Source organism: Dipodomys ordii, unplaced genomic scaffold, assembly GCF_000151885.1.
Source record: "Dipodomys ordii isolate 6190 unplaced genomic scaffold, Dord_2.0 Scaffold135, whole genome shotgun sequence".
NCBI lineage: Eukaryota > Metazoa > Chordata > Mammalia > Rodentia > Heteromyidae > Dipodomys > Dipodomys ordii.
In genome coordinates, this window is record NW_012267351.1 from 5120056 (window position 1) to 5133491 (window position 13436).

Below are 13436 nucleotides of genomic sequence, written 5' to 3' on the forward strand. Positions count from 1 at the left end.
GGCCCTGAGTTCAAGCCTCTGGACTGGCAGAAAGAAAGAAGGGATGGGGGAGGGAGGGAGGGAAGGACAGGTAATCCTTAAGAAGAAAGTCATCTTTCCATCTTGTTCTCATGCCATTTATGACCTCTTAGTAAATTAGATCAATATCCCTAAAAGTTACAAACTGTAACTTCACTGGTAAAATAAACACAGCCAGTTCTTTGAATGCCATTGTGATTAGAGTTACATATATTTTATTTTATAATGTGTTATAAATATATAAATACTAAAGAATAAAGCTATTTAAAACACATAAATTAAAATGTCGAGCTTCCACACTGTAAATATTTCTTCTTCATCAGCCTTTTTAGGTTTTCCAAAAAGTGTTTCCATGTGCTCTTTGTGGAGTCATTCACAGGACAGTGTTTCTAAAACAAATGAACACAAAAGAACCCCACGTTTCATTAAGTCGGATCAATAAGCATTCTACTCTTGCTATCTGTCCGGCCAAGTTTGTCAGCTTGGTCCAGCCGGTGATGTCATTTGCCAGTTGAACAGTAATCAGACCAAAGCCTCCAGTCTAGCTTGACTATCAGTCAGCTCCAAGATTTGCCTGTCTTTTTTGGGGGGTGGGCTTGAACTCTGGGCCTGTGTGCTGTCCCTCAGCTCTTCAGCTCAAGGCTAGTGCTCTACCATTTGAGCCACAGCACCACTTCTGGTTTTTTCATGGTTTATTGGAGATAAGAGTCTCACGGACTTTCCTGCCCGGGCTGGCTTTGAACTGTGATCCTCAGATCTCAGCCTCCAGAGTAGTTAGGATGACAGGTGTGAGCCACCAGCGCCGGCTAAGATTTGCCTGTCTTTTGGTACATGCTACTTATACCTCCAGAATTAGTTACTTTACCACCATGACCTGTCTTCCTTCAGAAGTGCCACAGTCTCTGGAGAGGTATGTCACAGCTAGAGGCTACTCAGAGGAAGGTGCTTCGCCTCTGCATGGCTGCCTGGCCTGCAGTAAACACACCCCCTCTTCCCTCCACCCTCCACCATGCCAGTCCCATGGCCATTCCAAGTCTGCATTGTGGTGACCTTGCAGGACATGTGACAGAGTCGGTCACTCTGTCCTTAGAAGAGTGTCTTCACTTGCCTTCTGGGCACCAGACTCTTTCCCATTTTCTCCCACTTTACCAGTTAACTACTCTCTGCTAGCTTCTCCCTTGGACTCAATTCTTAGATCTCCTCCATTCTCTGTTCACTTATACCTTAAACATTTATACTTTAAGTGGCATCTACCTAAGGAATCTTCTCCGTCTGACTGTGTGTGTGCGCGCATGCACACCAGTACTGTGGCTTGAACTTAGGGCTTCCTGCTCTTGCTTAGCTGCTTCTGCTCAAGGCTAGCTAATGCTTCCACTCGGGCCACATCTCTGCCTCCAGATGTCTTGGGTGGGTAGATTGGAGATAAGAATCTCATAGACTTTTCTGCCTGGGCTGGCTTTGGACCCCCATCCTCAGATCTCAGCCTCCTGAGTAGCGTGAACCACTGACACCAGCATTGTTTTTGTTTTGTCTTTAACAGTACTGGGATTTGGAGCCATGGCCCCAGGCTTGCTAGGCAGGTGCTCTACCACTTCAGCCAGGCCCACAGCCCTGGAGTGATCACTGGAAATCATACAAATCACAGCCCTGCTCTGTACTGCAGGTCTTTCCCACCATCCTGGGGGGCAGAATCCAAAGGCGCTCATGTGGACTGATCCACCAAAGTCTTCCCTTGCTTCCTCTGATCCAGCCACACGTTTTCCTTTTAGGTCAGAAACCAGAACTCCAATTCGGTATCTGCTGAGTTAGCTCATTGGCTAGTGCTCTACCAACTGAGCCACGCCTCCAACCACGCCCCTCCCTCCCCCTGAACAGGTAGAAGTCATGTCCTCCTAAGGACCTTGGCCTGGCAAGTCCTCCTGTGCATTAGTTGTGTGGCCTTGCTTCCTTACCCCAGTGTCTGCTCAGAAATGTCACCCCCTCCCATAAATCATCCTCTCTCCCATGATCTGTGCTCCTAACTCCTAAGGTTGCTCTTCAAAGCACAATCACTACTAGACATGATATTACCAAGGCTTGTGTCTTCCAAGTGCCCCAGTCAAACATTTCCTGAGGGTGGGGATCGCCTGCTTATCTTTAATGCTGCAGCCTTGATGCCTAGAACAGCCTAGAACCTGGTGCTTGAAGAGCCTCAACAAACACTTGCTGAATGGGCAGGTGGCTGATCAGAGCACCACAACTCCTAAGGAAGAAAGATGGCTTGGAAGCCAGGCTGCAACAGTGCAGCTTACCAATGTGACCCTGCTGTAGAGCGCCCTGTAGAGTCTTCTCAGATGATGGAGAATGTCGTGTTCTTTGCGTCTGGTCAGACACTGGGTCAGCTCACTGCCGTTTTGGTAGGTCTGCTGAAGCACAGTCATAGCCCGGCAGAGGTTTTCCATCTCAGATGTGTTCTATAAAGAGAAATACCACAGATCGCCATGGCTGGCTCTGATTTTCAACATGGAAGAGTTCTTTTTGTCCTCCTGATTTCTTCTTTCCAGGAAGACAAATAGAGACGGTGACGTTGCCCAACTGTAAATCAATTTTCACATATCCTCAGGCCTCAAAGCAAGGCCCTGGCTAGTTACAAAACTCTGTCTCCCTCCTTCCCTCTCTCTCTTCTCCTCCCTCTCCCCCTCCCTCTCCTACCCAGGCTATATTGGAACCGCCATCCTCAGATCTCACTCAGCCTCCTCAGTAGCTAGAATTACAGGTGTGAGCCACTGGCCCTGGACTTGGCACAAATCTCTATAAACAACCTCTCTCAAGCACACTTTGTCTCTCGGATCTTCCCAGTTTTTGTTTGTTTGTTTTTAACTGTTGTTCTTTTTTCCCTTGGGGGTTTTGATGAAGAGAGAACTCATATGAAGCCGATTCAGATCATCTGTGTCTGCGGCCCATGGCCGTCGGAGTTCTTTCCACACAAGGCACCTGCATCAGCTCTTAGGCATTTGCTCTTATGCCTGTGACTGGCTTGCCCTGGAGATCAGCCATGTTTGCTGAATGAGGAAGCTCTATCCTCAGGCCGCACTGGCCGTGTGGCCCACGCCAGTGACAGAGCTGTGGCTGTGGAGAAGTTTGTGGTCCAAGGGAGGAGTGAAGACATTTCTCCCATACGTGGACAGGTAAGTGAGCAGTTTGGGGCAGGGAGGCTCCTGGGAGAGGTCACCATTGAAGTAGGCCCTCAGCTTCTGTAAGGGGCCTTTGGCTTATAGTGGCAAACACTGAGAACTTGGAAGGCTTGCAGTCTGGTCACTTGGCTCTTCTTGGGGATGTTGAGACTTAGAAGAGTGAATGTACAAGAAGGGAACTTTTGTGTGAGTGTGTGTGTGTGTGTGTGTGTGCGTGCATGCACGCACACACACACACACACGTCCTATGGCTTGAACTCAGGGCCTGGGCACTGTCCCTGAGCTTTTGTGCTTAAGGCTAGGGTTCTACCACTTGAACTATAGTTCATGTCTGGCTTTTGGAAGGTTAATTGGAGGTAGGAGTCTCATGGACTTTCCTGCTCAGGCTTGACTTTGAACTGTGATCCTCAGATCTCAGCCTTCTGAGTAGCTAGGATGACAGGCGTCAACCACCAGCCCCAAGCAAGGAAACAATTCTTGTTGGCAGCCCTGGGAGAGAGGGCTGTGTCTCCATCCATCCAGGACTGGGTTAGCCTCTCTTTGTCCACATCCCCAGAGCCTGGAGAGAGGTCTCAGCGTGAGCTCTGTTTCTAGGGGGTTCAGAAGCTATCTCTAGCCTCCACTGGAACCTGACCTCAGCCCTTGCTGCTGTGGTCCAGGGTCGCTCCTCAGGAGTTTGTTAGAGACCCCACTCTGACCTGCTGAGCCAGTGCAGTGGAAAGCATTCTGGAAAACTCCAGAAGCAGATTTTAAGTTCTTACAATTACAATCTTTTTATCTTGACTATCAAAGTATTTTTTTAACAAAAATGAATTTTCCTATCTTGCCAGCCAGAGATATCATACAGTTAATATTTCAGCAATTAGCTTCCCAGGCTGTTCTAAGACATTTTTTTTTCCAAACTAGAAATCAGCTGTTGTTACTGTTCTGTCACCTAATGTACACTAGGTCATTCAGTAGTCGCTAAGAACATTTGATTGAAATCTGCATTAAAAACTCATTATGTATTTGCACCCTAGTTTATCTGTCCCCTGCTCCCTGACTGTCAGGATACATGGGCATGTGTGTGCACGTGTGTGCATGGGCTAGTACTGGGGATTGAACTTGGGGCCTAGCACTTTCCCTTAGCTTTTGCATGAAAGCTGGCACACCTCCACTTCCAGCTTTTTGCTAGCTATTTGGAGATCAATGTCTTACTGACTTTTCTACTTCGGCTGGCTTTGAACTCCAGTCCTCAGATCTCAGCCCCCTAAGTAGCTACAAATACTGGTGTGAGGAACCAGCACCTAGCTCAAGATGGTTTTTCAAAGGACTATCTAAAGGCAACAAAGATAACATTGGAGCCTGCATCAGATAGAAAAACTTAAAAGAACTCTTTCTAAAGGTAGATTCAGTCAAAAGCCTTAAATTTTTAATTTGATTGGTTTTGCTGCCAAAGGATAACACTTTATCCTACGTTCTGACTTCTTGCCAGATGTGGTCCACCTATTTGTGGGGCTCCTGTGTTCTACGGAGTGGGGGGTGGGGGCGGGCAGGTCTGGCCATGGCTCAGAGAGGCACTTTGACAACCCAGTCAACCTGGCCATTCATAACTTCTCAGAAAATGACTCAAAAGTCAATCTAGGGCCCATACCACAAGCAAACCTGTTCCTCTCAACAAAACGGAAGGAAGTAGCCACTTAGGAAGTTTCTTGTGCTATAGTGGCTTTGGTAGACTTTTTTTTTTTTTTTTTGGTTGTGGGGCTTGAACTCAGGTCCTGGGCACTATCCCTCAGCTCTTCAGCTCAAGGCTACTGCTTTACCACTGTGAGCCACAACTCCATTTCTGGTTTTCTGATGGTTAATTGGAGATAAGATTCTCACAGACTTTCCTGCTCGGGGTGGCTTTGAACCACAATCCTCAGATCTCAGCCTTCTGAGTAGCTAGGCTGACAGGTGTGAGCCACCAGACTTGGCTTGAGTAGACGTTTAACTCAGTTCTCAACTGGTTTCCATCAGAGCTATGAAAATTTAGTCCTATTGGTAATTGTTTATCATTGTCTCCAAACCCAGTCAGCCAGTGCTATGAACACAAGCAGGCAAAACTAGTTGAGCTCTCTAATAACTATGAACTTCAGCTCTCTATAGTATATAGGAAATAACTCCACCGAAAAAGTCCTTGCTCATTCCTGCTTTGCTCTTGCCCAAACAACCTTGGTTTCAGTAACAGCCAGGCAAGTGTAGCCTGTGAAGTCCAAGATATATTCTTTCCAGCAACTATTGCTCATCTCAGAAAATTCTGGAAGGCTTATTCCCCATAAGAAATAAAATCAACACTAGATTTGGAACGTTAACTCACCTTCCAAAACAGTGCCTTTTACTCCCACATGACACTTTAGTGGGGTTTATGAAATAATAGTCTTTTCCTTTTCAGAAACATCCTAATAGCTAAGCAAACAGCAATGTGAGCGGGAAAGAAAATGGAGAAAGGAAGTGGTTAATGCCAGGAGGACTAGAGGCCGTGAAGGGCCAGGCCTGCGTGCCAGGTGAGCACTAAGGAAAGTGTGGATTTGGTATAGGACCTGTGTATTGTGTGGTAAGGAAGGTGAAGGAGAACTGAGGGGAGCCTGGGTAGAGGTGAGAGGAAATGAGCCTTCTAGTAACCACACAAAATGAATGCTTGGCCCCAGGCTTACAGTCAAGACAGCTTCGACCTTAACAGTTTCAACGGCTGGCCTTCAGAATCCTTGCTTCTCTGCAGTCTGTGCCTTACTGTAACTGGAGAGGCATCCCAGTGGCACAGATGCTCACACCTATAATCCTAGCTACTCAGGAAGCTGAGATCTGAGGATTGCAGCTTGAAGCCAGCCGGGGCAGGAAAGTCCATGAGACTCTTATCTCCAATAAACCACTCAGAAAAACACAGGAAGTGTCACTGTGGCTCAAGTGGTAGAGCATTCAAGCTTCAGGACCAACAAAAATTAATAATGATGATGATGATGATGAGTTGGATTCCAGCCATCCTTCAAATCACCTTCATCTCTTCAAATGTGGAAACTGAGCCTCAAAGAACTGAGTCTCAGAATTGCCAAAGGCCATATAGCCAGTTAATGTCAGAATGAAAACCATAGGTCTGTCCTTCTAGACCCTCAGGACTCTCTCGGGGCACCTCCCTGGCTTCCCTGAGCTTTGCTAGCATCTTCTCTGCAGTGTAAAGGCTTCTGCAGAGCCAGGGCACACCCCAGTAGGTACCATCTAAATTGAAGGACTTGGAAGTTACACACACACACACACACACACACACAAAGTTAAGTTGTATGTGTATGTATTGTCCTTCAGAAACTCATCTGGCCTTAGAGTCCTGGAATAATCTTTAACAAAATGAGATAGTGAAAAATAAATGTCTGAAGCAAGATGGGCCCCATTCGTGGCCTGGGTGCTTGGCTGTGGACCCACGCGCCCTCCCTCCACCCGGGACTCACAACCTGCACAAGTTGTCCATCTAGTACCTATAGAAAACAGGTAGTTAGGAGTAACCCCTGGTTAATCGAGGCTTTGGGGTTTTCATTCTCAGTTGTGTGTTTCCATAAAAACAGGAACTGCAGCGCTCAGAGCCATCGATAGGGCTGTAGTCATGTGTTTGTCGGAGAAAATGCACTATCAGTTGTCACATCTATGTCCTCCCACTGCAGATGGAGGGGTGAGGGGTGGGGGTGAGAGAGAGGGAGGGAGGCAGAAAGGCTAGATGCCCAGGCAGAAGCAGGGATGGGATGAACCCACTGTATGCGGCAGGTCTGTTCAGAGGGGACTCGCGGCAAGCCGGCCCCAGATCCCAGAGCCTCTTTGGTGACCAGACTGTCAAAGAGGAAGGCTCTGATGATCCCATTTTGTGTTGCCTTATGAAGTCTCATAGACAAAGTGAAAGCTCTCTCGGCCTGTAATCTCAAAATCTGTGTTTGTGAGAGTATCTGGTTTTTACAAAATGCCTTGGCCACCCCCCCCCCAGAAAGCATCTCATTGAACAGGCCTCTGGTGTTCTTGGTATGATGCCAAAGTTGGCTAAAACTCCAAAGAGCTTTTCCTTCACCAGATCTGAGTTAGCTTGGCCAAATACAGATATAAATGTGTGTGTGTGTGTGTGTGTGTAGAGAGAGAGACACACACACATACACACACACACACATCTTTTCAGTTCAGTAAAACCAGAAATGCCAAAACATACTCAAAAATTCTCATTGTGCAAAAAAAAAAAAACCACCACCGCCTTATGTGGGCTGCTCCGCTTTCTAATTAGAGAAGTTTCTGGTTTCCACACTTGTGGATGCTCTCCTCTCTCAAGTCCCTCATCCGCACAAGCAGCCCGCAGGATGGCTTTCTTACCTGGGGGCCAGCAAAGTCAAAGATGTCCGCTACAGTCAGTTCGGTGCACGGCGTCTTGGCATAAGCAGGGACGAGAGGATAAAAGACAGAATGAATTTCCACCTCCACAGATAAATCCTTGACAATCCTGCGTGTCACTCCCTCGCCTCAAGAAGACTTCTTGCAATCTCCCCCCCCCAAAAGAAAGTAGGCAGGAGAGAACCTTACTTCACTCCCCATCCTACCCCCCCCCCATGGACAGGTACCATCTTTTTCTCAGCAGTTCAGTTTGCATGGCCTACAACGACCCACAGCTAACATCTGATCATCGGGAGAGATGGTGCCAGATAGACTACTCACCTTTCTCCCTGACAGTGTGTTCAGGGTTTTGATGATCTCTCGCAAGGCATCGTCGTCGCATCTGTGAGCAGGGCTGGCGGTCGTACATGCTAGCAGGCAGAAGAGGAGCGGGGCCGTCAGCTGGGGGGTGAGACCCATCAATAGATCTCTATCGTCGGTGACAAATGTGAGGCGATTCGTTTATCAGGAGGCGCGAACAATGCAATTCTGACCAGAGATATCTCTATATATAGATTTAAAAATTGCTGAAACCGAGGGAAAATAAGTTTACATTGGAAATTTTCATTACACCAGATTGTCAGTCATTTGGCAGGGGTGGGGCCAATCAGCGCCTCTCTTCCAGGAGAAAAAAATGCCTCAGAGAAACAGGTAACATGTTCCTATGAAATCATACCAGTAGAAAAATGAAACCTTTTTTTTTTTAAATTAACTACAAAGTTAGAGCATAGGAAATTACACCATAATTTGGTCTTTAGATTAATCTTATCAGTTTAGCAGTTGGGCTGGCTTTTGCTTTTCATACAAGGAAGAGGCCACAGGTGTCCGAATTGTGTTACTACCATCTTTCCTGGGGAAAGATAGAGTAATATCAAGAAAATTTGACTTGCACATATTTTGACCTGGCTTCTTTCAAGTATGGGGTGTGTGGGGGTGGGCATCTTGGAACTCTCTCATATGGGAAAAGAGAACCAGGGCTCTTCTCTTTTCTCTGGGTAAAACAACAGGCAGAGGTTTTCTCTCTCTCTCTCCCTCTCTCTCCCTCTCCCTCTCTCTCTCTCTCGCTCGAACTTGGTACCTGATGCTTTTGCTCTTTGGTTAGTGCTCTACCAACTGAGCCATACCTCCAACCCCCAAAGTCTTCTCTTGTTCCAGTTTGTTTTTGCAGTTTGAGATCTTTGGGAAAAGGACAAATGATATCAAATTTGAGACCTAGCAGGCCCATAAGATCTTTACCAATATAGAAGCTTTCAAGATCATCTCTCCCAATGCTTCTAGAGTGTGTGTGTGTGTGTGTGTGTGTGTGTGTGTGTGTGTGTGTGTGTGTGTATTAGGGCTTGAACTTAGGGTTACCTGGGCAATGTCTCTGAGCTTTTTCACTCAAGGTTAGTGCTCTACCACTTGAGCCAGCCACAACTCCCTTTTCAGCTTTTTGGTGGTTCATTGGAGATGAAAGTCTCACAGACTTTTCTACCTGGCCTGTCTTCGAACCTCAATCCTCAGATCTCAGCCTCCTGAGTAGCTAGGATTACAGGCATGAGCCATGGGCTCATCCCTCCACTCTGGGTAGAACTTCGTATCCTTTAACCAACCTCTCCCCCACCCTTCCCATTCCCCAGCAGCGTGTCTGTGCCTGGCTTATTTCACTTGGCATCCCTAACCTCTAGCTCATCTGTGTTGTCATGAACAGCAGATCACCTGTTTCTAAGGCTGGGTGGACTTCTGTATGTAACCCAGCACCTCCAGTTCTGAGGAGGGGAAGAGAGAAGCAGACAGCCGTGGCGGGGAGGTCCTCACATGGGTGCGTCCATGATCCTCACTGGGGCTGTACAAGGAGGCTGCTCTCCCTCCTGCTCCGCTCCTTCCCCCCCCCACACACACTTTCACAGGGTCACAGCGCTGCCTTCCATAAGACTGCCTTTCCCTTCGTCCCCAGGCATAAGTCAGCACTCCTCAGACCCTTTCATTTCCCACCAACTGCTTACAAATTTAGGGTTCCTTGGTGTCCCCTCTCAAGAAAGAGAACTCAGGGAAGTGTAATGCAGAAGTAGTTGTTTTATTGGACAAGGATCTGAATGAGAAGCAGCCAAAAGACACAGAGACCCCCCTCCCCCCCCAAGCTCAGACACAGAGACCCCCCTCCCCCCAAGCTCAGAACTCCCATTGTCATGGCCTCTTTAGCACTTCCATATGGGACAAAAAGTATCTTCAGACTGCAGGGCTGGGGGCGGGGGGTGGCAGGGAGGAGTCCCATCAGGTCTTGTGTCTGAGTTTTTCCTAGAGTTTCTGGAAAGCAAGGTTGAAGGGACTGTTGGCTGCTCCGTTGAACCCGAACCCATCCTCTAGCTCCACTCTCCAGATCCAGACCAGTCTCACCGTAGTCCCTGGTGTGGCCAGCTCTACCCTGAGGCATCTTGTTCAGATGTTCAATTCTTTAGGGGGTCACTAGGAATCATTGGGCTAGCATAAACTATTGGGACCCATCAGGAATATATATATATATATATTTTTTTTTTTTAAGAAACATATCCCTTGAGTGACTTCAGTTGATTCTCTAGGCTTTGTGTTGTGTTGGTAGGCTGGTGCTCTACCACTTGAGCCATGCCTCCAGCCTTGCTTTTTTGCTGCCTATTTTGGAGCTGGGTTCTCTTGATCTTTTCAGCCTGAGCTGGATCCAAAGTTTACTACTGTATTCTAGGTCTCAGGCTCCTGAGTAGCTAAGATAACAGACATGAACCACCAGAAGCTAGCTGAAGTTTAGTGTGTGAAATAAGCATGAGGTACCTTCATATGGAGGAAGGGTAGAGCATTGAGAACTCTCAGCCTGCTCTGGTCAGGCTCCTGGAGAGTCCAGTTAGGTAGGTTCTTGAGGGAAAGCTCGAGCACAGAGGAACAGGTACAGGAGAAAGACAGTTCTAGAGTATCTGTTCTAGTGGAAAGGCCTTTTGTGCACTCAGTAGGCATTTTCTGGGTGCTGCGCAGGGCCAGTCTGGACCAGAGGCTCTTTGGGCAAAGATGGCAAAACAGGAAAGGAAGATAATCTGGAAACCTTTGGATCAGGAGCAGAATACAAGCTTGTTTGGCTTGTTTCAATAGTTGAATGAAGCCAAAGAAAAGGGAATCAACTTTCCCGAACATCGGGAACTGATCAGATTTCCTCAAAGAGTAGAAAAAGAGCCCAGTGGCCATGGCTCACACCTGTAATCCTGGCTACCCAGAAAATGGAGATCTGAAGACTTTGATGCCAAGCCAGCCTGGGCAGAAAAGTCTGTGAGCCTCTTTATCTCCCATTAACCACACAAAACGAGCCAGAAGTAGAGCTGTGGCTCAGGTGGTAAAGCATCAGCCTTGAGCAAAAAAGCCAAGCAAGGTCCCAGAGTTGAAGTCTCAGTACTGCCCCCCCCAAAAAAAAAGTAGAAGAAAATTGGGGTCATGTAGCCTCAAGTGATGGCACTATAGTGGCTGCACATGCAACAGAGCAAGCAGAAGTTGGGAAGGCATAATTCTGCATTAAAGAGGAGAGCAACAGCCAGGCACTGGTAGCTCACGCCTGTAATCCTAGCTACTCAGGAAACTGAGAGCTAAGGATTGCAATTCAAAGCCAAATCCAGACAAGAAAGTTCATGAGACTCTTATCCCCGATTAACCACCAAGAAGCCAGAAGTGGAGCTGTGGCTCATAGTGGTAGAGCCCCTAGCCTTAAGCACAAAAGCTCAGGGACAGTGCCTGGGCCCTGAGTTCAAGCCCCATGACCATCCCACCCCCCCCCAAAAAAAGAGCAGTGGCGTCCAGGAGGCCCTCAATCCTGTAGGCCCCAAAGCTCAGGAGGGAACATGAAGACGACACTGCTGGACTCTGTGTGTGGCAGGGCCCTTTGCTGCATGAGCAGCTCTGACTCCTCTGTCTCCATTGAGATCTTGTTTCTGGCCCTGGCATGCTTGGCACTCCGCGAAGGGCAGCTGTTATCAGAGGTGAACATGGTGCATATGTGTCTCTCCCTGTGTGACCCTGGCATACCCAGTCTCATCCAAAAACTGGGGGTGAATTATGAGGTTGTGCTAGAAAAAAAGTGCTTGGGCTAGGACTTGCTACATCATGAGTGCTAGTGACAGCATTATTAGTATTATATCATTATTATTATTTTGTCAGTTATGGGGCTTGAACTCAGGGCCTGGGTGCTATCAGTGAGCTATTTTGCTCAAGGCGAGTGCTCTACCACCTTGAGCCACAGTGTCACTTCCAGTTTTCCAGTGGTTAATTGGAGATAAGAGTCTCGCAGACATCTTCCTTTCTTCCTTTCTTCCTTCCTTCCTTCCTTCCTTCCTTCCTTTCTTCCTTCCTTCCTTCCTTCCTTTCTTCCTTTTTTTCTTTCTTTCTTTCTTTCTTTCTTTCTTTCTTTCTTTCTTTCTTTCTTTCTTTCTTTCTTTCTTCCTTCCTTTCTTTTTTTCTTTCTTTCTTTCTTTCTTTCTTTCTTTCTTTCTTTCTTTCTTTCTTTCTTTCTTTCTTTCTTTCTTTCTTTCTTTCTTTCTTTCTTTCTTGTCAGTTGTGGGGCCTGAACTCAGGGCCTGGGCGCTGTCCCTCAGCTCTTCAGCTCAAGGCTAGCACTCTACCACTTGAACCACAGCGCCACTTCCATTTTTATTTTCTGCTTATGTGGTGCTGAGGAATCAAACCCAAGGCCTCATGCATGCAAGGCAAGCGCTCTACCCCTGAGCCACCTTCCCAGCTCCTCTCATGGACTTTTCTGCCTGGGCTGGCTTGGAACCACGATCCTCAGATCTCAGCCCCCTGAGTTGCTAGGATTACAGGCGTGAGCCACCAGCGCCCGGTTGGTTGGGTGAGTGGCTGTGGCACTTCCTGTCTCAGGGACAGGCCATGGCAGGTTTGTCACATAGGCTTTTTTCCCACACTTGTCGCTCTGGGATGATGTGTCTCCATTTCAGTCTTTGGTCCATATCTCTTTCTGTTGAGTCACAGTTGTTGCCATGACTTAGGGGACCTGGAAAGGTGGCAAAAAACAGATTCTGCTGTGGAGCTCTAGTCATAAAAGCACTTTCTGCTGGGTGCTGGTTGGTTGTTCACGCCTGTAATCCTAGCTACTCAAGAGGCTGAGAATCTAAAGATCACGGTTCAAAGCGAGCCCAGGCAGGAAAGTCTGTGAGACTCATCTCCAATTAAGGACCAAAAATGCTGGATATGGAGCTATGGCTCAAATGATAAAGTTAAAAACTCAAGGACAGTACCCAGGCCCAGAGTTCCAGCCCCAGGACTGGCACACACACAAAAGTATCTTCCTCAGGGAGGTGCTGGGCATAGCAGGTGCCAGCCTGGACCCTGGGCTTGGAAGAATAAGAAGAACTGTGTGCTACCTTTTTTGTTTTTGTTTTTGCCAATCCTGGGGCTTGAACTCAGGGTCTGGGAGTTGTCCCTGAGCCTTTCTGTACTCAAGGCTAGACTCTACCACTTAAGCCACAGAGCCTCTTCTGGCTTTTTCTGTGTATGTGGTACTGAGGAATGGAACCCAGGGCTTCATGCATGCTAGGCAAGCACTCTACCACTGAGCCACCTTCCCAGTCCTGTGTGCTGTCTTTGAGGTTACATGGGAGTTCTGGCCATCCCCTCCCCAGGGCCATGGCTTCCCCCACACCTGCAAATTGCCCCATGATGGGGGAAAGACATCCCTCCCCAGCCCAAAGTACTGGGATGATGGCACCCCCATTTCTGCTTCCTCAGACCCTTGGAGAAGCCAGTTTGAATCGAGACTCAACTTTGGCTGAGTCTGAGACAACCTGCTATGCGCACTCAAGCTGGCAAAGTCTCCAGGAACGG

At 47.7% G+C, this 13436-nt stretch overlaps 1 protein-coding gene across 1 annotated transcript; it reads right to left on the bottom strand.

Annotated features, from left to right (window-relative positions):
• Positions 1–296: 296 nt before the first annotated feature.
• Il4 (interleukin 4) lies at positions 297–8064 on the bottom strand. Its single transcript, XM_013030904.1, has 4 exons — positions 7890–8064; positions 7551–7604; positions 2310–2471; positions 297–407 (listed from the first exon to the last, which is right to left on the bottom strand). The coding sequence occupies exons 1-4, from the start codon at positions 8025–8027 to the stop codon at positions 297–299; spliced, it is 465 nt and encodes a 154-aa protein (XP_012886358.1). The 5' UTR covers positions 8028–8064.
• Positions 8065–13436: the final 5372 nt, after the last annotated feature.